Source organism: Canis aureus, chromosome 12 (assembly GCF_053574225.1).
Source record: "Canis aureus isolate CA01 chromosome 12, VMU_Caureus_v.1.0, whole genome shotgun sequence".
NCBI lineage: Eukaryota > Metazoa > Chordata > Mammalia > Carnivora > Canidae > Canis > Canis aureus.
In genome coordinates, this window is record NC_135622.1 from 64,322,154 (window position 1) to 64,346,612 (window position 24,459).

At 58.8% G+C, this 24,459-nt stretch overlaps 1 protein-coding gene across 1 annotated transcript in view; it reads right to left on the minus strand.

The window, feature by feature from the left end:
* SNTG2 (syntrophin gamma 2) overlaps window positions 1-24,459 on the minus strand; it is a 96,290-nt gene that overhangs the window by 17,936 nt on the left and 53,895 nt on the right. The window contains exons 20-24 of the mRNA XM_077916011.1: window positions 18,869-18,998; window positions 17,540-17,578; window positions 13,862-13,978; window positions 7,644-7,715; window positions 2,532-2,732 (exon numbers count right to left, since the gene is read on the minus strand). Of these exons, the coding sequence (XP_077772137.1) occupies window positions 2,532-2,732; window positions 7,644-7,715; window positions 13,862-13,978; window positions 17,540-17,578; window positions 18,869-18,998 (559 nt within the window). The remainder of the gene's footprint in view (window positions 1-2,531; window positions 2,733-7,643; window positions 7,716-13,861; window positions 13,979-17,539; window positions 17,579-18,868; window positions 18,999-24,459) is intronic.

Below are 24,459 nucleotides of genomic sequence, written 5' to 3' on the forward strand. Positions count from 1 at the left end.
TCCCAAGGCGACTCCTACTGAGCACAGAGCCGGATGTGGGGCTCGATCCCATGACCCTGACATCGTGACCTGAGCTGAAGCCAACAGGCGGACGCCCCCCGACTGCGCCCCCGGCCGCCCCGAGCAGGGAAGCCCCTCATCCGGTCCCGCGTGTGAAGGACGCCTGGACTTCGGGCGTCTGTGCGGGTGTGTAACACACATAATACTCAAGACATCATTAGTCTGCAAACGTGGCTGAGCCAGCGCCGGGCAGGAGGCGAGCCCCCCGCTTCTCCACCGCCGAGCCCGAACCAGAGGTGCCCTGAGCCCACGCCCAGAGCTCTCGTTCGGGAATCCTTACGGAGAAGCACCGATAAGGAGGTTAAGGCAGGACCCGGCCGGCTCGCAGCCCGCTGCACACGGAGAAGGGAAAACAACCCCATGCACGCTGCAGACCTAAACCGTGTCGAGGACTGAAGCCGGGCTCCGGGCTGCGGTGAGATCAGGGTCAGGAAACGGGAGCAGCTGCTCCGTGAGGCCGACTCGGGTGCGGGGAGGGGACACAGAGCACCGGGGCTGCGCCGCCCGAGGCTCCCCTCCAGGTGGCCCTGGAGTCTTCTTCCGGTGAAGGGAAAGGGCAGGCTCGCGGCTTAGGCTCCCTCCCCAACCGCACACCGCTGGCCCCGGGCCGCAGCGGGATCAACGCCGCTTCCTCGATGGCTGCGGCGTCCGTTCCACGATCCTTAATTCGCAGGTTAAACGGAGGAGCCTGCAGGAGTACTTTGCCCACGTTCCTGGAGGGACAAATGGTCAGGCCAGGCCCCGACCCCCCACGGTCCAGACCGGATCGTCCTTCCTTCCCACGTCCGAGTCCCGAGAACCAAGAGTCCAGGACCCAGTCGCCGGCGCTGGATGTCTCCCCCTGGGGTGCAACACATGCAGGATCGTGTCTCAGAGAGGCCCCCGTGGGCATGAGGATCGCACACCGGGAAGGCCATGGGGGACCCTCCCGTCCTGCTCGAGGACACCCCGCCTCTCCGGGGGCACCTGCTGCACCAGCCGACCCCGTACGCATGTCACCGGACGGTCTCCGCCAGGAACAGTCATCCTGGTCTCCTGCACCCACGAGGCCCTGGCCATCTCGATCCTGGACCTGATCGAGAGGACACTGCCCCAGAGTTCACCGGGCGCACTCCCCCCGTGTCCCGGCCCAGGGTTCACGGCCTCCCTCGTCAGGCGGCTTCGCTGGCCTCCCCCTACATGACCCTAAGACCAAGGATGCTGCAGAGGGAGCAGCCACAGCCCCTGGCGGGATTTCCGGCTAAGGAAGCACCGGTGCCCCGACCTGCCCCTGCCCCGGGCACAAGGAGGGGCTCAGGCCCATTCTTTAAGGGGAGGGTGGGTCCTGCAGCCTCCTGCCACTGCAGGACGTCATGGTGAGTCTCCTGGATGGTAACTGAGTCACTCCTTCCTCAGGGGCTCGAACGTCCCCTCACGGGCGGCACGGCCAGGGACAGCGTGGACCCAGCCCCTGCACACCAGGCGGATGCACGATGCTGCCTTCTTCCCCGTGTGACGCTGGCCTCTGTGCAAGGACATCGAGGTCACCTGGGCCACCGCACTCCAGTACTTCAGCCGTGCTGAGCCGCCATGTGTCCCCGCCATCAGGGACTGGGAGTCTGGGGGCTCAGGGCCCCCCCTCAGCCGCCTGCAGCGCCTCTGGCAAGCGGGTCCCCGGGGGCATCAGAACCCGACTCCCGGACGCGCTGCCCCAGGGAAGAGGAGGGTCGTGGACGCCAAAGGGTGACGTGTGGACCCCACAGGTGACAGCGACGCTCAAGCCTTCCCAGGGAGCCCCCACCCCGACCCCCGGCCATGGCAGCCACCTGGGGATGCGAGCAGATGGTGACACAGGATCTTCCCTCTTCAAACATGGGATGGGAGGGACGTGGCAGCCTTTGGGGCCCGGGGAGCCCTGTGCTGTCAGTGCCAACGTCCCCTCCCAGACGCACACAGCGCTGCTTTTCTGCCTCTGACTTGTCGGTTGACGTCCCCAAGAAGGGGGCTCCGCGATCCAGGAGGATGAGGATTGTGATGCCTTCTGATGCCTTCTGAGGACGCGCAGACGCATGAGTGATGTGTCTGCCATCGAGAGAAGGGGCAGCGCGGCCACACAAGCTGGTCTAGACTCTGCCCAGGATCGCCGGGACCCAGGAAGGGCCACCGAGCACCTGACCGTGACAGCATCCAGGGACTCGCGCACCATCCATGGGGCCGCGCAGCCAGGATTGGGGCAGCCCGCGCCTCCTGGGGCTCGGAGGGAACGCGCGTGGCTCCCTGCAGACGTGACGTGCACCGCGTGGAGATGTGAAGCACCCGGGCTTGGACCCGTCGCCACCGCGCCCCGCATGCACCCCCGGGAGGACGCCATTGGGCCTGGCGACGCAGGCGAGAGGGCTCCACCGTGAGAGTCCTGTTGGCCCAGAACAAGCGGCCGACGGCCGAACGGCGTCGGGCACCGCACACGTCCCCGCGGGGCGGGAGGCACTCACCCCTGCTCGCTGCACTTCCATGAAGGTGGCTCTTTGGAAAGACGTCGCCCATGCGGCCAGCTCACTGCCCAGCTCCACGCTGAAGCGGCGGCTCTGGCCGTGGCCGACCAGGACGCTGAAGCAGTAGGGCTGCGGGTCCTCGAGGCCCCAAGGCTCCAGGCCGGAGTCCGCGTGCAGCCAGCAGTCGTCAGGGAGCCAGAGCTGGAAGAGAGCGGGCGCGTGTTGGCGCGGGACATGGGCCGAGGGCCGAGGACCTACGCTGTGACGCCTTGGAGCTGCCGGGACCGCATCAGGGATGCCAGGACCGGGACGCGGCTGCCAGCCCGTGGGGGGACCGCTGGTGACCCCGGCCACACTGGGAGGCACATGGCTCCTGTGGAAATGGGCCCCAGAGAAACATGATTTTGAGCAAATTACATGCAAAAGCACCTTCCACTTGAATTCTGGTCCCCACAGCTTCTGCCTCAATGTGTCACTTGATCGGCAAAGGTAACGTCCTGAGACTCCCCTGCTCCCATTCGGCATAAAACCAGCGAACGGTGAAAGCACCACAGGCCCTCACCGGGCTCGTCACCCCGAACTCGCCGGGCACCGCGGGCACTTCCCCTCCGCCACCTAGCTCTGCCAGCGCAAGGGGACCCCCTGCTCACGAAGCCCCCGAGTCTGCGGGCCCTCGGCCTAGGGTCAGGGACGTTACCCCGACGGCCCCGACTGCGCACAAGGACGCGGAAACACTTCCAGGGCAAAGGCCAGAGCGTGTGCCCCGTGGGTGGCGGGGGCTGGGGGCTGTGGTGTCTGCACGTCTCTCCGAGGCCTCTAGGGACCCAGCCTAGCAGCGGCGACTGGGCCATGTCCGCGTCCCACATCAGGCGGGCGGCCGTGGGATCACGGGGCACACCTGCCTGGGGGCCGCCCTCCCTCCGCCCCAGCCACGAGCACCGCACGCCCGCGCCCTCCTCGCGCACACGCCTGCGCGCACACCCAGCCTGCCGTGCTGTTCCTCTGCATGGACTCTGCCGACACCGCCGTGTCCGTGAAGGGGATAGAGGGCAGACAGCCTCGCTGAGGACGCGGGCGCCTGCGGGCCGTGTTCACCGTTGCTCAGGTGTGGCGGCAGAGGCTGCCCAGGTGCTGGGGCTCCTCACTGTGATTCTGAGGTATCCTGAGGCAGAGCCCAGCCATTCGAGCAAGACATGCATGTTCAACATTAATTCTCAAAATCCCCCTGAACGTGGTGTTGGCCCCCTGCTTTTATTGCACGTGTCCTTCTGATGCTTCCAGGTGCAGGTGTGCAGGGCAAAGTGACGGCTGATGTGTGTGTGGGAGGCTCATGGGCTCCCTGACTTCCCCCGCTGACCCTGGGGTCCGCTCTGCAGGACTCCCCCGGCACTGTGCCCACCGCTGCGGCTCCCCAGACGCATTTATCCTCGTGCACGGTCAGACACTCCTGCCTCATGGGTGTGTGCATACGTGTGTGGTGCGGGCGTGTGCATGCACACATGCATGTGATATGGTGCGTACATGTGTGTGCATGTGTGTGATGTGGTGGCACGTGCATGGGTGTGCATGTCTGGTGTGGCATATGCACATGTGCGTGTGTGGTGCGGGGTGTGCATGTGTGTTGTTGCATGTGCACGTGTGATGTGTGTGCACATGTGGTATGTGTGGACACATGCATGTATGTGATGTGGCGTGTGCACGTGTGCATGCATGTGTGGTGCAGTGTGTCCATGTGTGTGGCATGTGCGCATGTGTGCTGTGCCCGTGTTCTTAATTCTAAATGAACCCCGGCAGCAGAGGCCGCACCCTGATTCTGTAGCCCCCCAGATCCTCCACTTCGGCCTCACCAATGAATACGGTGCGAGTTCTGGGTTGTCTCTGATGGAGCGGGCCACTGGCGAGGCTCAGGGGGCTGCCCCTGGCAAGGAGCAGGGCCCCCAGTCCAACAGCCTCCAGGAACCGAATCCCACTGGTTGCCTTGTGAGCAACAGCATAGACACTGCCTGCCCCGGGGGCTGAGATAACGTGCGTTGTCCTACACGCCAATGCGTCTGGGTTATTTGTTTCCCAGCAGTAGATCATCAATACAGAGGCAGCTCACGCGCGCTCTCTCTGTCTCTGGGACTTTAATTTTAGTGCATGAGCTAATAAGTGGGCAAGTGAGTTTCAACTACTGCGGAAAAGTAAGTAAGTGAAAAGGCAGCATTTGAAGAAGAAACGCGTGAAGGAGGAATAAGTCAATACAGTTACGATCACGACCAGTGTTGCAGCCAATTAATCTTCTCAGGGTTTTGTTAAGGGTGTTGCTACAGCAACACCTCTGATCGCTAAGGTTCTATCCAATGACTCAAAGGGATTTGTCAGAGCAAGAAAAGGGTGTTTATTTGCAGGGAGCCGTCCACCAGCTGCATGGCAGCTACGAGTAGTTTTGAGATTTGGCTGCATGTGAACATCACCGCGGAAGCCTGAAGAATGAATGCAGACGTCTGGGCCACGTCTCAAATAAAATGAAATCTTCAGCTTCGCTTTAAATCTCCCTCCAGGTGACTTCATGTAAGACAAGGTGGACTGTGGTGGAGAACCCCTGCTCCCGGGGTGCACAGGACGGGAAGGGACCCCAATGATGCCCGGGAGGCCGTGAGGAGTGAGCACTCACCATGGCCAGGGCAACAGCATCACACTGACCAACACAGCCCTGCAAAGAGGATCGCCCAGTAGGGACACCCTCAGTGGTTATTACGGCCCCTGTTCCTCAGATGACTTCACTGACACAGTAAGAAGCTAAAATGGATGAAAGATCTAAATGTGAGACAAGATTCCATCAAAATCCTAGAGAACACAGGCAACACCCTTTTTGAACTTGGCCACAGCAACTTCTTGCAAGATACATCCATGAAGGCAAGAGAAACAAAAGCAAAAATGAACTATTGGGACTTCATCAAGATAAGAAGCTTTTGCACAGCAAAGGATACAGTCAACAAAACTCAAAGACAACCTACAGAATGGGAGAAGAGATTTGCAAATGACGTGTCAGATAAAGGGCTAGTTTCCAAGATCTGTAAAGAACTTATTAAACTCAACAGCCAGAGAAACAAACAATCCAATCATGAAATGGGCAAAAGGCATGAAGAGAAATCTCACAGAGGAAGACATAGACATGGCCAACATGCACATGAGAAAATGCTCCGCATCACTTGCCATCAGGGAAATACAAATCAAAACCACAATGAGATCCCACCTCACACCAGCGAGAATGGGGAACATTAACAAGGCAGGAAACCACAACTGTTGGAGAGGATGTGGAGCAAGGGGAACCCTCCTGCACTGTTGGTGGGAATGTGACCTGGTGCAGCCACTCTGGAAAACTGTGTGGAGGTTCCTCAAAGAGTTAAAAATAGACCTGCCCTACGACCCAGCAATTGCACTGTTGGGGATTTACCCCAAAGATACTGATGCAATGAAATGCTGGGACACCTGCACCCCGATGTTTATAGCAGCAATGGCCACGATAGCCAAACTGTGGAAGGAGCCTCGGTGTCCATCGTAAGATGAATGGATAAAGAAGATGTGGTTTATGTATACATGGAATATTCCTCAGCCATTAGAAACGACAAATACCCACCATTTGCTTCGACGTGGATGGACCTGGAGGGTATGATGCTGAGTGAAGTAAGTCAGTCGGAGAAGGACAAACATTATATGGTCTCATTCATTTGGGGAATATAAGAAATAGTGAAAAGGAATAAAGGGAAAGGAGAGAAAATGAGTGAAAATATCAGAGAGGGAGACAGACCATGAGAGACTCCTAACCCTGGGAGACGAACCAGGGGTGGTGGAAGGGGAGGAGGGCAGGGGTGGGGGTGAATGCGTGACGGGCACTGAGGGGGGCACTTGACGGGATGAGCACTGGGTGTTATGCTATATGTTGGCAAATTGAACTCAAATAAAAAATATACAAAAAAAAAAAAAAGAGAAACTTACACTTCAGGGCGGGGAGTCCGCCCGTCCGACTCCAGAGCCCGCACTTCACACAGAACAAACCCTCTGCCACAGTCACCACCTGCCTGCTGCCCGCACACTGTGGGGCGGCCTGATTTCAGCGGGTCCGGGCACAGCGGGTTGAGGGTCAGGGCAGGAAAGCTCTGCCGCGTGCACCTCTGCCCCATGACGGGGGGTGACACCCCCTGGTCCTCTCCGAGCAGCCCCCAAGCGTCCCCACCAGCCTGGGCACCAGCCACAGCCAGGAGCACTCCGAGGCCGCTGGGATGGGGCAGCGGTGGCTCAGGGGTGCCCAGCCGCCCTCCCCTGGGCTCGCTCAGGGGCCCGGCTCACTTCCTTCCCTCGTTCTCCATCTCAGGTTCCACTTCCCAACCCCGGTGTATGATTTCGTGGTTTAACGAATCCTCTACAAACCTGAGGTCTGTTAAAAGTCCACCGACGGGATAACTGTGTCTCCTAGGCCTGTGCCGCTTGGTGGAATCGCATTCGCACAGCCAGCTGTCCTCCCCTCCGACAGGGCAACACGCGACGGCCCGGGTAAGCGGGAGCCCCGAGCCCCGGCCCCGCCAGGCCCAGGTGAGGTGTCAGCCCGGCAGAAACAGAACTGATTTTGTGGCAATGGATGCGCTACTCTGGAACTGTTCGAGTAAGCGGGATGATTCGGAAGGCCCAGCGTGTGTGTAATGGGTGACACTTTGCCCGTCCCTAGCCAATGAGTACTTCCCTCTGTAGGAGTGGACACGGATCCGTCGCTCTGGCCAGCTCAGGCCAGCCCCTCATAAGAAGCACTCTTAGGACCCGGGCTCGTATCTGACTGATTGGAAACAACGGCAAGGACGACAATAAACCGAAGATCCTGGAGGATGTTACTGTAGGGGGTGGTAACGGGGACACCCTCTCCCCAGTGCACGCACACATCCCACTCGTGCACACCATCCACCCGCCCGCCCACCCACACATCCGCCTTCATGAGCAACAGGGTGGCATCACTGAGGATGGGAAATGGGGTGAATACAGAAGATGTTCGGCTTATCTTACTATTGCAATGTACTCCTTAAACCCGGAGGCACATCCTATTTATACGAAAGCATCCCCTGTACGAAGGACACCCACCTTGTGGAGTTTAAATAGGACCTCACAGAGGTTGTAGGTTTCTTCTGCTCGTCCCCAGTCTAACGTGCTCACCTGTAAGAAATGTAAAACACACCCATAAACCATAAGCATCCTCCTCCTTGCCCAAGGAACTACAGGAGACGCTGTGTATGCTCGTTAACTCGGCCGGGGAGGCCGCTCACGGCGTCCGTGTACACAGACGTCAAACAACCACGCTGCACACTTTAAAGGACTGTGGCTTTGCTGGGTACGCCTCGGTGAGGCTGGAGGAGGCTGCACAGTGTACGTGAAAAAAAAAAAAAACACGACTTTTAGTTGGACAAATGCGAACATTTCCAGCAATGGAGGGAGTCGCCATGTCTTTGCCTTAACTACATTCTAAGCCACGAGCAGGACGGCAGGGACGCCGGACCTCGTACGTGGTGGTGGATGTGAGGAGTAGCCCGGCTCGCCTCCGTCGGCGCGTGGCACAGCTCGCCGGTGTGTGTGGGGCTCATCCACTACGCCTGTGCAGGTGCAGGCATAGGATTCATTTCGGATTCCCTTTACACTGAACTAAGGACCAATTCTAGGTCAAGTGTAGAGCTAGTGTGTGTGAGCGTGGGTGAGTCCGTGCGTTTGCTGCAGCGTGACCTCCAGCGTGTGTCCAGTCTTGTGGTTTAGGACTAAACTTACTAGTTTGTTCCATTCCAGAAATAATACAAATTTATTAGCTTATCAACATGTTTTTGATTGGCCTGCCGTTGGGTTTTGCAACTCTTTTAACAATAATCATGATCAACTCATCCAACTTTTGGACACAGCTGACGATTCAGTCCACGGGTATCTACAGCAGAGCTGTTCCCGCAGAAGACCTGAAATAGTCAACACCGTGACACATCCTGATGTTTATTGCTCACCCGGCACTTGTTTTCCAGCTGTTAAAACTACAGATAAAAAAAAAAATGAAACTAATCAGAGGTTCACTGTGTCTTTGAAATGTTGAAGGTACTTGACGTGCCAAGTGGTGACCTTCTCGAAATCGTTCCACCAAATAAACACGGGGACGCAACCAGGCATTTCAAACCCATCTCCTCGAAACGTTTCACCGAGCAGTTAATGACACGAAAATCACAGGGATGTGTTGCCACTTAAATATCAACGGACCCAGAGTTAAGTCACTGCTCCTGTGATTTAAAAAAAAAAACAAACAAACAAAACAAAAACACCAAAACAATGATGCAAAAGGTAAAATATAAAAGCAAGAAGGTCAGTGAGAGTGGTACCTGGAAGGTCACTTTGGGGCGCAGGAGAGCACGGGGCCACAGGATGAACCTGGACATACTGTTCAACTTTCCCAGAAACAACAACGTGGCTGTATTTTGGAGAATCACAGAAACACAAAGAAAACAACCCCAGTGTCCAGAACATTCTCCCTTGAGCTTCCTCGCTGCTGTGAACCTGCACTATGCACGCCTGCGTCAGCGCGTGGCTCTGCCGTCCTCAAGCTTCGCAACTGTGAACGCTCCTCCGATTCAGCAAAAGCACAAGCACCAGGCATTCCTAAGGGCCTGCTTGATGCAAATGGCCCCCAAGGGACCCAGGATGCCCCTCGGGGCTCCTTTCACCTTCTGTTTCATTAGTTCTGACTCTGCAAAGTGTCTGGGCTGTGCACATCCCACAGTAAACCCGGCCACCGCACACGGAGGGACGATGCAGGACATGGCCTTTCCCAGGATGCGACCAGCATCTCCGGAATTAGTAAAGTGATAGATTACACGTGTGTGTGTGTGTGTGTGTGTGTGTGTCCACATATCTGTGTGTAATCAGAGGGTTGATCTAAGTTCAGAATCAGAGGTTGGAGGGCAGCGGTGAGTGATGGGGTGAGATCTCAACCGAGCACAGCCATGAGTTGCCCGCGAAGCCCGTCAGGAGGCAGGGGCCGGCACCATCTGGGTGACTCAGAGCTGGCAAGCGTGGAGTGGGGCTCAGAGGCCTGGACTTATAATTTTTTAAATTTATTTATTCATGAGAGACTCAGAGAGATAGAGAGAGAGAGAGAGAGAGGCAGAGACACAGGCAGAGGGAGAAGCAGGCTCCGTGCAGGGAGCCCGACGCAGGACTTGATCCCGGGTCTCCAGGATCACGCCCTGGACAGAAGGCAGCGCTAAGCCACTGAGCCCCCCGGGCTGCCCTGAACTTTTAATCTTAAGTAAATTTACTTAAAATGTATTAGATGTATTAGAAAGCTCTGCAGGTGTGAGGCCATGTGAACCAGCAGCACCAGCACCGCCTGTGAGCTTGCCTGGAATGCAGGTCCCCAGGTCCCACCCCAGCCCGAGCAGATCTGAGCTGTGTCTTAAATATATGGGCCAGTGACGACTCTTTTTGGGGACTGTGAAGAAAACAGTCCAGGTGTGACCGTTTCACAAGGCAAGGAAGACGGACAGACGTTGGGGAGGAAGGTGGAGAGTGAGCGAGGAGACCGTCCTTGCGCGGAGATCATCCTCAGTCGGGCCTGCTGGCTTTGCGAACTAGATGCTCTGTGACGTCACGTCCTTACACCCGAGGTCCTCAGGTGCACGTGGCCAGTCTGCACGGCCTCTCGGGGGAGCGGGGGAGATCTCCTCACGGCAGGAGAGGACGAGGAGCGGCGCTCCGAGGCGAGCCCACGCCTGCCCGTCGCAGAGACGGGGATGGGAGCGGAGCCCGGATCCTCACGCGCCTTCCCGGGGACTCAGCGGGGAAAGGAACCCTGACCCACGGGGCATCTCAACCTTTCCAACCAGCAGGCAACGAAAGGGGAATAACCAGACTTTGCCACAAACGGGAAGGTCTGTAAGCACCTGCCACTGATACTCTTCCCCGGGCACGGAGTCAGAGTCGGCAGTTTCTACGTTTTGGGACCACATTTGATTTTGAATGTAGCAGAAATTTTAGGCCATGGGAGGTAGTATCTGTCTGTTAATAGTATCGGGACACCTACCGTGCAGCCCCAGGGGCGACACAGTAATTCTGCATTAGACACGTGATCGTCTGGCATCGCTGCAGCCTACAGAGCTTCAATTAAACTATTTCTTTTTAGGAAAAAAAATTCTAGATGATAGAATACATTTGCCTAATTGACATTCTTACAATTGCCTCTGGTGTTTCCCGCACGTTCATAGGTAACTGCCACGGAATTCACACGTTAATGTGTGAGACGCTGTGAAACTGGCCCTGTAACTGTCATCAACACACTTTACTGATGTTTGCCAACAGGAGGAGCTCACGGTTCCTCAGATCCCAATTTGCGAGTCAGAAAGAACCGGCTGGTGGGAAGGAAGGCGGCTGAGAACGATCCTGCTTTAACCCATACCTGGGAGCACCTGGGAGCACCTGCGGGCCTGGGAGATGGGCCAGCCCCCCTCCGGGCCCCGCCTCTGCCCCGACACCTGGACCCGGAGCCAGGAGTGTGCACGCCCCCCGTGCCCCTGACTCTTCCAGCCCCTTGTCCCTCGTTTCCCTGATTGGCATCAGTGTTGTCCCTTTGCTTCATCTTGAGGGATCTCAGAAACCATCCCTGACATATGACTCTCTTCCAGCTCTTCCTGGAGTATCCGGCAGAGAATCTTTGGACCTTTCAGAAACTTACTCAAGTGTTGTGACTTGACGTGTTGAGAGCCAGGCTCCGTGAGTGTGCTCAGGCTTTCTGAGTGAAAGAAAGAGGAGAGGCAGCGGGGACGGAAATGGGACAGAGAAAGCGAAACGTCAGGGACACCTGCGGACCTGCCTGCCTGGAGCCACCTGTCTCCTCACAGGTGACGGGCTGCAGCCCACGTCTCCACAGAGCCCTGTCTGCATGGTCAGCAGGGCAGAGTCTCCCCTGGGCTGCGTCCCCCCTCTGCTCAGACCTCTGTCCGTGTGGAATGCAGTGGCGCCCGGAAACTGGCGCTGAGATGTGCGGGGAGTCACAGCAAGTCTGTCTCAGGTTCAGAACCCTCGTGTTTCGTGTCACCGTAGCATAAATACAGACAATAAAAACTTAACATGCGGGGATCCCTGGGTGGCGCAGCGGTTTGGCGCCTGCCTTTGGCCCAGGGCGCGATCCTGGAGATCCGGGATCGAATCCCACGTCAGGCTCCTGGTGCATGGAGCCTGCTTCTCCCTCTGTCTGTCTCTGCCTCTCTCTCTCTCTGTGTGACTATCATAAATAAATAAAAATTAAAAAACAAAAAAAAACTTAACATGCGATTGCTACAGATTTGGGGGCCGAGCGGAATCGTTACTGGCAAATTGCCACCAGCTCCAGGCTACGACGTCCAAGGGCTGGCCAAGTACCTGTACATATTTCGGAATAAATTCACTTGCTGTATTTCATGTGGTGCTTTTGCAGTGAGAAGCTGCAGAATGCTAACAGCAAAGTTTATCAGTTAAATTGACATGTTCTAGAGTTTCAAACACATTTCTGAATGTCCCAGTGCCGCTTCGCAATGCTCACCGCGGTCCCGTGGGGCGTGCCGGCTGCCATCCACTGTCCGGCGCCCACACTGCGGACACTGTCGGTAAAGGTAACAACACTCGTCAAGTCCTGCGCTGGCACATGGGCAGGTTCGGGTCACGGCCCACAGCCAACAACTAGGAATTTATAGCTTATTTGTGAAGCTCCTCTTTTCCTGGTATTTTCGCAGTAAAACTCCTTACTGTCTTATACAATCTTTCCAGTCCCCATTTAAAGGTAGACTTTTGTTATTTTGGATAATGCATGAGAACGATTTGTTTAAGCCCGCATAACACCGTGTCTGGTGCGCGAGGAGGCTGCAAGTCACTGGCCCTACGGTACAAGTGAAAACCTGGTGCACACGGGCCGTAAGGAGGATCCAGGTCAGCTGGGCCCCCAGGGCGGCGCCTTGGAGGGGAGCCCACTGCCCCGACCTGCGCCGGCAGGAGGACGCGGACCTTTGGGAGCAAACTGTGGGGGGTCCGGGTGTGCGACCCCAAGAGGTCAAACCAGCAGGGCCCCCAATCATGGGGTCAGCAAGGCCACTCAACACTGCGAGGTTCCCCTGCAGGAGCCCAGCCAGGTTCCCACAGAAAACGACAGGGGATGTCCCCCCAGAGCCTTCTGGAATGCCCCAGAGCACAGTTCTTCCCGGGCACCTTGGGGGCCACTGAGCCAGGGCCACTGCTGCTGGGGCCCCCTCTACCCCAGCAGGGGAAGCACCCAATTCCAGCCCCCAGCCATCCTGTCCCACCTAAGCGGGGAGACACCCAAGAGCGTCCCCTGAGGGACCAAGATGTTGTCACAGGACTACAGACCATCGTCTGCCACGGGACAAGGGACAACTCACACCTGCTGCTTCTACCCGGAGCATCAGGCCAGGGGTCGAGACTTACTGCCGAGACAACAGCGCCCTGGCCTCTTGGCTCCCAGGAAGGACCCCAGGATAGATACTCAGTGGTCCACGCACACACGGGGATGGATACTCTGTGGCCCACGCACACCCCGAGAGGCGTGATGCCAGGCGTGGTGAAGCAGAGGTGGGTGCAGGTGAGATGCTCCCAGACCCGAGTGCACTTCCAGGATTTTGTCAGGACAGACAACTCCCACGTAAATCTCCGTTTAATACAAGCCTGTCCCGGGAGCATTTACTTCACTCTGATTTTACAGGTGATATTTAGCACCGACAGTTGAGGTCACCAGGGACATTTAAACTTAATGACATTAGGAGGCATGCACATAAGTGAACTCGCGCTATCCTCAGATTGAATATTTATAAATACCTCGGCCTTCGCCTTTTAGTTTTCCACGGGCATTACTAGGACGGGACTCCCCAGGTGAGCCGGGAGGGTTAGGGTGGGTCGTGGGAGCCGCTCCGGGACGGGTGCGGGAGCAATGCCCGGGAGCATGTCCCCCTCCGCCCCTGAGCTGCCTCCCCGATGCAGTGACAGGTGGGTCCACACGGGGCCAGATGCCCGACATGTCTCGCTCTGTGAGTGGCTGGAGCTCCCTGGCCTGACAAGGGCTCATGTGGAGCTCAGAGCCGCGGGGCCCCCAGACTCCTCCAGAGATGGCGAGGTGCTCCTGAGCACCAGGCCAGAACCAACTTTCTATACAACCGAATCTCCCCTCAATTGGGCCTCATTAACACAGATGCACCCCCGAGGCCTGTCCTGTAGAATGAAAACGGTCTCACCTCCCCTGACCCCGCTGCCCCTCAGGTGAGCGGCCCCTCCCCCGGGAACCCAAGCGTCCTTACCGGCGGCATGCTGAACACGTGCAGGGACGAGCCTTTCAGCACTAGGAACTTGGAGCAGCAGGTCTGGCAGGAGCCGGTGTCTTCGAGTCTCTCGATGACCCACCCCATGTGCACAACCTGCAGACGGAAACCTCTGAGATTAGACCCAAGCCCTAGCAGGTGCATCACTATCCCAGGGGCTGGGAGGGTCGTCCCTATAGCAGGTGCGTCCCTGTCCCGGGAGCTGGGGGGCCTCCCTGTAGCAGGTGCGTCACTGTCCCAGGAATTGGAGGGGCCATTCCCGTAGCAGGCTGGTCACTGTCCTGGGGGCTCGGGTGGGGGGTGTCATCCTGCCTCTGCGGTTTGCAGGACAGTTCCCACACCTGGTGAAAGATGTCCTGGTCAAGATGCAAATGGAAACTCACAGAAAGAAATTTCATGAAACTCTGACTATTAATCATCTGAAATGCCTATAAACTATGTAAACTTAATGAAATTCCATATATAATTGACTTCGGCCTGGATCAATTAGCAGAGATAAATTAGAGCTTAGCTGTTATTGGAAACGTTGCCTACTTTATGAAATCTTTTTTAGGTATATGTAGTTCATAAATAATCTTAAGGTTGCCTAATTTTATGTTTTACATTATGAATTTTCTAATGGCTTATTGTGTTTCCAAGAAACGTATATTATATTTTTATGAACACCTACCTGATCACATCACTATGATTAAATTAAGAGAACACGACCATTATAACAAATGAGCATATTTTCATTTATCTCTTCTGATGCCATTTCCATAGGAAAGCCCTTTTTTTTCCCACTTGAATGAGTCAAGATAATTAGTTAAGTGTCCTTCGGATGACGCTGTACAGCTGGTCCTTTACAGAAAAAGCCCATGTTACCTGAGATTCGGGTTCCTTTTGGATTTGGTGAATAAGGCGTTCACAGTTCTCTTTAACTCAAGTTTTCCAGGTGAAATTTCATTTGGAAATGTACAGAGCTATTTGCTATTTTAGCAGGGAACATGTGTTCTGGTTTGCCCAGGGAAATTTTTTTTCACATTTCAATGATTTTTATTATATTTTATCAACATTCTGTGACTTTTTTAGTTACAGGTCACGATATGATTTTTATTTCTTATTTCTTTTTCTCTTTTAAATTGGAGTTCAATTTGCCAACATATAGCCCAGGGAAATTTTAAATGTATGACTGTCCCTGTTAGGCTGGCCGTCATCCCAGAAGGGCCTGCCTCTGTTTGGATGGCAAAGTATACAGTCATCTTATTCACTAAATATGAGTCTAAATATATATATACACACACACACACTCCAGGCCTTTTCTATGATCTTCTAATTCTACTTTAGATTTGTTTTTTGCCAATTTCAGGGGTTCCTAAATACACTTATTTTTTCAAATATTTATTCAAATATTATATATCCTTGCTACATATCAAAATCAGGAATTAACTGCTTAGAATGAGAAAAGCATTACTTCTTGTTCTTAAAGGGCCCAATTTCACTAAATTCCTATCACATAGACAAAATGTTTACTTCCTGGAAAAAAAGTGCACTAGTCCCCTGCCAAGAGCACAGTGAGACACGGCAGGGGTGGTGCGGCAATAAACCCACGCGGTAACACCCATCTCTGATATTTCCTTCCTAATAAACTAACTCGAGCCCCTGAGAAGCCATAACAGAAATTTTAAGGTCAGAGAAAAGTGTTTAGGTTACGCATTAAAGCGTTGTGACCTTACGGAAGAGACTGCGGCTCAGATGTTACTCCGGCCAAACTGTCACCAGGAAAGGGCTTACCTGGGACCAGGACACAGGTGTTAATGACACGGGGGCACGGAGGAGCCTTGCACAAACGCGGTTTAAGTGATAACACCGCGCCAAGATGAAGCGAGAGCAAGATGATCCCACCGCGCTGCCGTCTCCCGCCCCAACCACCTCGTGTTCTCGGTTTCGGGGGTTTTGTTCCTCGGAGAGCTTTAAGTTGCTTTGAGCTCTGCTGAGACCCTAACCAGACAAGGCACGCGCGATGCCGGCCTGGAGCTGCTCCTCCGTGCGTGGTGCTCGAGCCCCGTGGAAGCTGCGGGCGGCGCGCCTGCCCTCCTGTGAGGACCGCGGACCGCGGGGGCCCTCCACGGAGTCCGGGCAGCGTCCCACCCAGCGACGGAAACGCCGCATTCCTAGGACACCGAGCGTCCCTCGATCCGGCGGTGTCGTGAGAACCACCCCCCCGTGGGACGCGCTGCCGATCTTGATGTCCAGGATCAAGGTGGGGGGGGACCGCTCCCGGAGGCGAGCGGACGGGCCCGGTCCGGTGTCCGGCCGATGCCAACCCAACGGGTGAGGACACACTCTGCACGTGGGCCATGGAGCTCCGTCCCCCGTGGACGAGTCCACGAGAGCCTCCACCTTGGAGACACAGCGCGGAGCAAGACAATGGCATTTGATGCAAGGACAGAGAGGAACCTTACTAATCTGGGGACGAGCTAGAACTTTCGCTGATGAACAGCCAAGCAGCCTCAGCTCTTGAATGCGGATCGGACTGGTCGTGATCAAGAAAAACGTGACAAGAGGTAAAGGCGCGCTCAACGGGGCATCCTCTGCATCCGTGCCGCTTACGGCCACTGACTGGAGGGCCCAGCTCCAGCAGCCCTGCTCCCGCCCTGCACATGCGGGCTCCCCGGGCCGCAGGCCTCCTGACCTCGGCCGGCTGTGCGAGGGCTGCACCCAGCGCCCTGAGCGGGCGCCCACACCCCACACCCACCCAGGCGTGATGGGAACTCGCTGCCCACGCTCACAGCCCCAGCTGCACTTTCTCGGGAGGGACACGACCAACAGGGTGGCTTCCAAGCTTCCTCCTCTGCTGCTCAAACTGCCTGGGCAGAGGGGTCACCCCTGTGAACCCACAGACTTGGGGGAGACCCCGGATCGGGGAGGTGGCTCAGCCCTGTGAACCCATAGACTTGGGGGGACCCTGGATTAGGGAGGTGGCTCAGCCCTGCGAACCCACAGACCTAGTGGTGGGGACCCCGGATCGGGGAGGTGGCTCAGCCCTGCGAACCCACAGACCTAGTGGGGGGACCCTGGATCGGGGAGGCAGCTCAGCCCTGCGAATCCACAGACCTAGTGGTGGGGACCCCGGATCGGGGAGGTGGCTCAGCTCTGTGAACCCATAGACCTAGTGGGGGGAACCCAGGATCGAGGAGGCGGCTCAGCCCTGTGAACCCACAGACCTAGTGGGGGGCAACCCGGATCGGGGAGGCAGCCCACCATGGCTGGCTCTGCCCTGAGGACTGAGGGGTGGATCCTGGTCAGCAGGCCTGGGTCACTGCGGGGACGCCACCTGCCCAGGGTGCAGGCTCCCCTGACCCCCCACCATCTGCTGGCCAGAGGCCTCTCCGGGGCAGAGCTCTCCGGTTGAGGAGGTGTCTGGAAGTCGCACGAAGCCACATCATGCAGGTGTGTCTGCAACAAGGAACACCCCTCGGCTTACCCGGCACCCGCCTCCCCCACAGACACACAGCCGCCCGGAGCCCGTGTCGCCTGGAGGGAGGACCAGGCCATTCCTCCTGCCCTGGGGGAAGGACCCGACTCACCCCCCAAAGTCCCAAATCAAGTTCCAAAACCAGGAGGAGCTGCTTATGGAGACTCGCGCATGCTCAGCGTGAAAACTGCAGGACCCACCTGGTCACAGGAGGAACAGCACTTGTTCGCCATCCTCACCTGCAGAGAGGGAGGCAAGGTGTCAGCGGGACGAGAACCAAAATGCCACGAGTGTCCCACCTGTCGGAGCTGCACGGGGCGTCCCTGGGAGCTTGTGTGTTCCACGGGGCATTTCTCACCCAAAAACCAAACCACGACGGCAGCAATCCTCACAACGGAAAGGAGTCCTAAGGTCAACTCGCGGAAATCATTCTGTGTCAGGTCAGCACGTTGCGTGAGTGAGGCTTTGGGATGGGAGATGCTTATGTGTCAACATCTGGAAAAATGGGGAAGACGCCTGCTGCTCTGGGGATCCCAGGGGTTCCCCTTCCGTGAGCTCCTTCACTGAAGTGGCCCCAAGGTCCTGGGATGCAGCCGCGGGGTGGGGGGAGGCCCAGAAGTGACGCGCGGGGCGGGGGGCGGGGAGCCTGGCTCTGGGGGCGACGGCGTTTCCCTCCTCTGGGCTCGGCCTGCGGGAGCACCTAAGACTCGCCCGGCCTGGGGCTGCCGTGGGCACCGGCACGCACCCACCCACCTCCCCTGCTTGCTTTTCTCTTTGCTTTTAGTCCACCCAGATTCTTGCGGAATTTGAAATGTCAGGTCTGAACACTCGGGTCCTAGAGACGCGCCGGGCTGCAGAACCGAAGTCGAGCACCGTGCCGCTTCCCAGATACGGGAATGTGCTCGGTTAGCCCGTCTCACAGCTTCCGGGAAGCAGGGGGTGTGGAAAGGGGGGGACTGCGGGGTGGGGGATGGGGGCAGGCGCTGTTGCAGGGCGGGGACAGGCAGGGGGTGGGGACGGGGGGGGGGCAGGTGCTGCTGCAGGGCAGGGACGGGCAGGGGGTGGGGACGGGGGGGCAGGTGCTGCTGCAGGGTGGGGATGGGTGGGGGATGGGGAAGGGGGGGCAGGTGCTGCTGCAGGGTGGGGACAGGCAGGGAGGTGGGGACTGGGGGCAGGTGCTGCTGCAGGGTGGGGACGGGCAGCAGGGGGTTGGGATGGGGGCAGGTGCTGCTGCAGGGTGGGGACAGGCAGGGAGGTGGGGACTGGGGGCAGGTGCTGCTGCAGGTTGAGGATGCGCAGCGGGAGGTGGGGTAGTGGGGGTTGGGGACGGGAAGGGGGCGTGGGGATGGGGGGCAGGTGCTGCTGCAGGGTGAGGAGGGGCAGCGGGGGGGGTTTGATGGTGTGTTGAAGACAACTACATGCTTCCCTATTAATCTTATAACTATTTTAGGGTCCATCATAAATAACGAAAGCATCACACTATTTCGTGGACAAAGCGTGGAGGCCTAAGTCACGGGGCGTCTGCTCACACTCTGCAGCGTCAGGTCCCTGATGTTCGCGGACACGGCTCTCAGCCAGGCGGCGCCCTCCTGGGCCGAGCGGAACTGCAGGATCCCCGTGCTGACCCCGTCCAGAGCCAGCACCTCAAACGCGCTGCACCTGCGGGAAGAGGGAGCCACGGTGTGCACACGGCCCGAGGGGGGGCCACACCCACGGCACCTGCAGTGCGGCCCGGGGCCCACGGGAGCCGCGGCCACGCGACCAGCATGTACGGCCCCCAAAATTAGGTTCCCAGCTTTGAAACCCAGACCTAAAGGCCATCTCCAATTCAATTAAAAAGTACAAGAGCGAAGCGGTGTAGGAAGTAACCGTGGGTCTTTCAGTAAAGGTGAGTCGTGGTCTCGGGGTCCCTGGGGTCCTTGGGAACCGCGGCGCCAGGAGCCCCCACGAAACGACCCGGCAGGTGGACCTCGGCGTGCTCGGCGTCCACGGGACTTCACCGCGCACACGGCCTCTGATTTACGACGGAGCGCCCCACGGCCCTGGTTCAGTCCTGACCACGCGCAGCCTTTCTCAAAGGCTCCCCACACGTAACTGCCGTGATTCGCGAGCTCCAGCCGCGATGCCCCGCGGGCACGACCCTGGGGACGGGTGACCTGAGTGCGGCCCTGACCCCGCAGGGCTGCTGTCCTCATGGGAAGACACGCCGGCGCTCCGTCCCCACCCGGGGAGGACACGGCCGTGTGCAAGCCGGGAGGAGGCCCCGAGCAGCTCCAGCCCCACGGGACCTGCGCGGGGACGTCTGGCCCAGAACTCCGAGCACAGAAGCGTCTGTTGCCTACGCCCCGAGGGGGCCCCGGGCTCTGCAGGCCCCGCTGGCCCACGCAGCTGCCACGGAAAGGGCTGCCCGGCCGCTTCCTGCATTCTCTGTGACAACACGGCGCATCAGTCCACGCCGCCCACCCTCACGTCCTTGCGCAGACGACGGCCAGATAGACGTGTCAGTCGGGACGAGAGTCTGACCCCGTCCCCGAGCCACCTCCCGAGCGGACAGTCCTCCCCTCTGGCCCAGGACACATGCCGACCCCGTGTCCTCTGTCCCCCCTCCCTCTCCTTCCCCTCCCAGGCCCGACCTCTGACCATGTCCACCCCAGTCCCGACCACACGACCTCTGTCCCCCTATCCTCTACTCTCCCCAGGCCGGACCCCTGACCACGTCCACACGACCTCTGTCCCCCCGCCTCCTCCTTTCCCCCTCCCAGGCTGTGTCCACCCCCAGTCCAGGCCCCACCTCCTCTCCGTCCCCCCCGTCCCCTCCCACCGCCCCGCGGAGCCCGGCCACACGGCTCTGCAGTCAGAGCATCTGCTCAGCCTTTTCAGGATTCTGTCCCCATGGCCACGGCTGCCGTCGCAGCAAACACCCACAGACACCACGGCCGGTGGGCTCGGCACTCCGGGGCACCCCACCCCGGGTTTCAGGGATCGGCAGTAAGGGCTTCCCCGGGGACAAACCAGGCCATGTGCAGAAACTGTCATGGATGGGAGGGGAGGACCGGCCACACCAAGGGCTCCTGGGGGGCTTGCTGCTGCCTCTCGGGGACCCGGGATGGGACCCGGGGGAAGTACGGCCCGCGTGCGCTGCGGTCCCTGCAGAACTGGAGGCCCTCAGGCCGTGAGGCTGACGCACAGGCCGTGGGTTCCTTCTGCTCGTGACGGAGCTTGGAGCGTCCACCCGAGATGAGAAGACGCCATGCGCAGGCCTGTTTGTCGACCCTGGGAAGGGTCCCCATGCTGCACCATCGGGACCGCGTCCCCTCCCGGGGGGGGCAGCTGACAAGCCTGGTGACTGGCTTCGGCCCCAACCCTGTCCCTCCAGATCCCGTGCTCTGGACGATGACCACCTGACCACCTAAAACACAGTCAAGGTCCACGTTTCCGTCCATGAGGAGAAGCAGCCTCAGCGTGGGCTCCGTCCGGCCTCTCGCACACGTATCGCCACTCCACCCTCGCTCTACACACCCCCACGCAGTCCCCGCAGGGACAGGGACAGGGAGATGGCGCTGATGGGGTAACGCATGTGCCCGAGGCCACGAGACACCGCAAAGGAGCAAGCATGCGGGGCATGAGGCGCGCACACACATGCACACACGTGCACACACACGGGCACACGCACACAGAGCCCTGTCTCGGCGTCTACAAGCTCGCTTCTCACCACAGCACGCCACCACGCGGATAGTGTCATTTGCATGTTGGAGCCGCGCTGGTTGCGGCCCTACAGGCCACACTACATGTGCGTGTCTGCTGTCCGGGTCCCTGAACCTGCTGGGCCCGCCCCAGGCGCCAGGACCCTGAGCCCCACGGGTCGTCCCCCGGGACGCAGACGCCACCTCGGGCCCGGCGCTCACCGGAGCCGCCACGGAGCATGAGGCTGGCCAGGGGCTGTGCCGAGGGTCTTGCCTTCCTGCACGGGATTGGAGACGCGAGTGGGGGGCCACGTGCTCCCGCCGGCTCCACCTGAGGACCCCTCTGCAGCCTCCCCACAAGCCGCACCAGGAGGCACCTCGGGAACCTCCGACCTGGGTCTTGGGGGCGGTCGTGCCCTGGAGAGGTGGGGTCTCTGGGGAGCAGTGGGGCGGGCGTTGAGGGGCACACCCAGGCCCGTCCCCTGGGGCAGCAGAAATGGAAACCCACGTGACCTGGGTTCGGCGGGTTTCGTCTCAGGAGTAGTTAGAGAGCCGGTCAGGTGTGTGACAGGCGGGGTCCTGCGGCCCTGGGCCAGGCCAGGGCCCACGAGGGGGACGAGGACAGGGGCCTGCCCGGCGGAGCGGCCTAGGAGCTCTGGGCGTGCGTGGGGATTCGGCTGTGGACACGCCGACGTTGACCCCACCAGCCGCCTGTCTGGGCACCCGGTACAGATGAGACCCCGAGTGCCCCGCGCCCGCTTCCCCCGCCCCGGATCCAGCCACATCCCACACGGGCCGCTCCCCGCACGGAGACGCCCACGGCCCTCCGTTCGACCGCGCCTGACCCACAGGCCGCGCAGGCCGTGACTTCCGGGGTCCCAACCACAGACAACGAGCTACAGACGAGTCCTGTCCCGGCAGGAACGCTCACGGCAGACCATCCTTTCCAAAACAGGTCAGAGTGCTCAGCAGGATCGCTGTGGGCGCAGCGTCACTCCTCAAAACGTGCTTCTGTGCAGCGTGTCGGCCCCATGCAGGACGCCGGGAAGCCTGTCTGGCTGCTGATGGGCGCTTTCTTTTTTTTTTTAAGATTTATTTTTATTTATTTATGATAGACATAGAGAGAGAGAGAGAGAGGCAGAGACACAGGCAGAGGGAGAAGCAGGCCCCATGCAGGGAGCCCGACGTGGGACTCGATCCCGAGTCTCCAGGATCAGGCCCTGGACCAAAGGCAGGCGCTAAACTGCTGCGCCACCCAGGGATCCCCATGACGGGCGCTTTCCTGTAGGATAAGGTCACCTCCTACAGAGAAGACTGGCATCTTGCTGTACAAGGCAAGACATCGTTTCACTGTTCTTCTCTTTTGCTTTTAAAAGATTTTATGTATTTGTTAGAGATGGAGCGCGAGTGAGCGTGGGGGGAGGAGCACAGGGGGAGGGATCTCCCACAGACCCGCTGCGGAGCGTGTGGCTGGGTTTCCCGGGGACTCGATCCCACGACCTGGGCCGAAACCAGGAGTCAGATGCTCAACCGACTGAGCCCCCCGGAGCCCCTCCGCTGTGGCCTTCAAAACACAAGCGGGACAAAGGGCCCGAGGCTCCCTCCTCCTGCCGCACCTCCTGCGCGCCCACGTCTCGGCAAGGGAGGCCAAGAGCTGCCTCCTCCTTCTGCGGCCAGCACCCGCGCACACGCACGAAGAGGCGGTCCAAGCGGGAGCAAGAAGCCGGCTGGCGGCGGGGGGGACCCGTCGCGGACCGACCGATGCTGCTCTTGGGGGATAATCACTCGGAGTGAGACCGGCCTCCCCGTGAGGCTTCTTGGTCCACAGAACCAGGAACCCACCAGTGTCTGCTGCACTTCAAAGCTTCTTCAGACCCGCACAAAACCGTGGGAAGAAGGAACGCCCACATCTTCTCCTCTGTCCTGCGCGGGCCACAAGCACGAGCCCAGAAACAGCCTCGCAGGGCGAGGCCACAGGGCCCTGGAAAGGCGCAAGGCGATGTCGCTATCTTGCTTCCCATGGGCCGTGTCCCTGGGGTCAGGCGGCGTGTCCACCCCTGGGAGACCCTACCCTGACCGCACACGAGGGCTTCTTCCCGTGGGCCGTGTCCCTGGGGTCAGGCGGCGTGTCCACCCCTGGGAGACCCTACCCTGGCTGCACACGAGGGCTCCTTCCTGTGGGCCGTGTCCCCGGGGTCAGGCGGCGTGTCCACCCCCGGGAGCCCATGCAGCGGCCTCAGGAAGTGTCCTCGCCATGGGGATGGCCTGGGACGGTCGTGCGGCTCCTCCTGCCTCCACCTTCTCCCCCCACCCCCGAGCACACAGCCCACCCAGGTCCAGGTCCTGGAGTCCCGAACCGGCCTCCTTTCCGGGTCCAGGCGGAAGCACGAGCAAGCCCAGACCAGGCCCATTGCCACAGGCGGGTCGGGTCTTCCCTTCCCGAGACACAGCACGGCGGCCGGCCAGCGGGAGCTCGGGGACACTCAATGGCCCTAGTTTCCCGGGAGCCCTGCGGTCACGGGCAGCGGTAGGTGGAGATCCAAAGCCGCCGCCCGGCCCGTCGGGCTCCGAACAAACCAGCTCCAACCGAGCAGCAGGTCCTAAGAAAACTGCACACGGGCATCTTTTAGGAGGGATCTGTGGCCACGGGAACCTTGACGGCTCGTTACACACGACGTCTGTACTGACCTGCCTACCTGTCGTCGTCATCTACCTGCAGACCATGTTCCTGCGCATCCTTCGTCTGTCACCGCTCTCTATCCATCAATCTCTCCTCTATCGATCCATCCATCGTCTATCTCCAACATCCGTCGCCTCCACCTCCACGGTCTATCACTGTCTTACTCGCCACCTATCTGGGTATCTACCGTGGAGCTCTGGTCTCTGTCCCCGTGTGTCCCCAGCCTCTGTACCGTCGTCTCTCACCTCTCACCTAGTACTGACCATCGGTCGTCTCTATCCAGGTTTCCCTCTACCTCTTCCCACCCTCCTAACTTTTCATGGCTGCTGACCTTTTCCAAAGACGGCCACACATTTAACACTCGAACCTACAGTTGGGGTTCATGCTATGGTGTCACAAGCACCTTTCACGAATGTGCACACTCACTTTAAAACGCTGTGTAACTAATGTCGGTTATTACTGAGAATCGATTATAACCATCGGAAGCCTTATCAGACACACTTTCCCTTTCCCTGAAGAGAACCCAGGCCTCCCCTCTCCTCCACCTGACACCCGAGCACACACGAAGGCACACACAGCAGGTGCATATGCACACAGGTGTGCACACGGGCACACAGGCAGGTGTGTACACAGACAGGTGCGCACAGGGGCACATGCTCAGGCAGGTGTGCACAGGCATGTGCACACAGGCACATGCTCGGGCAGGCATGTACACACACAGGTGTGCACATGGGCATATGCTCAAGTAGGTGTGTAC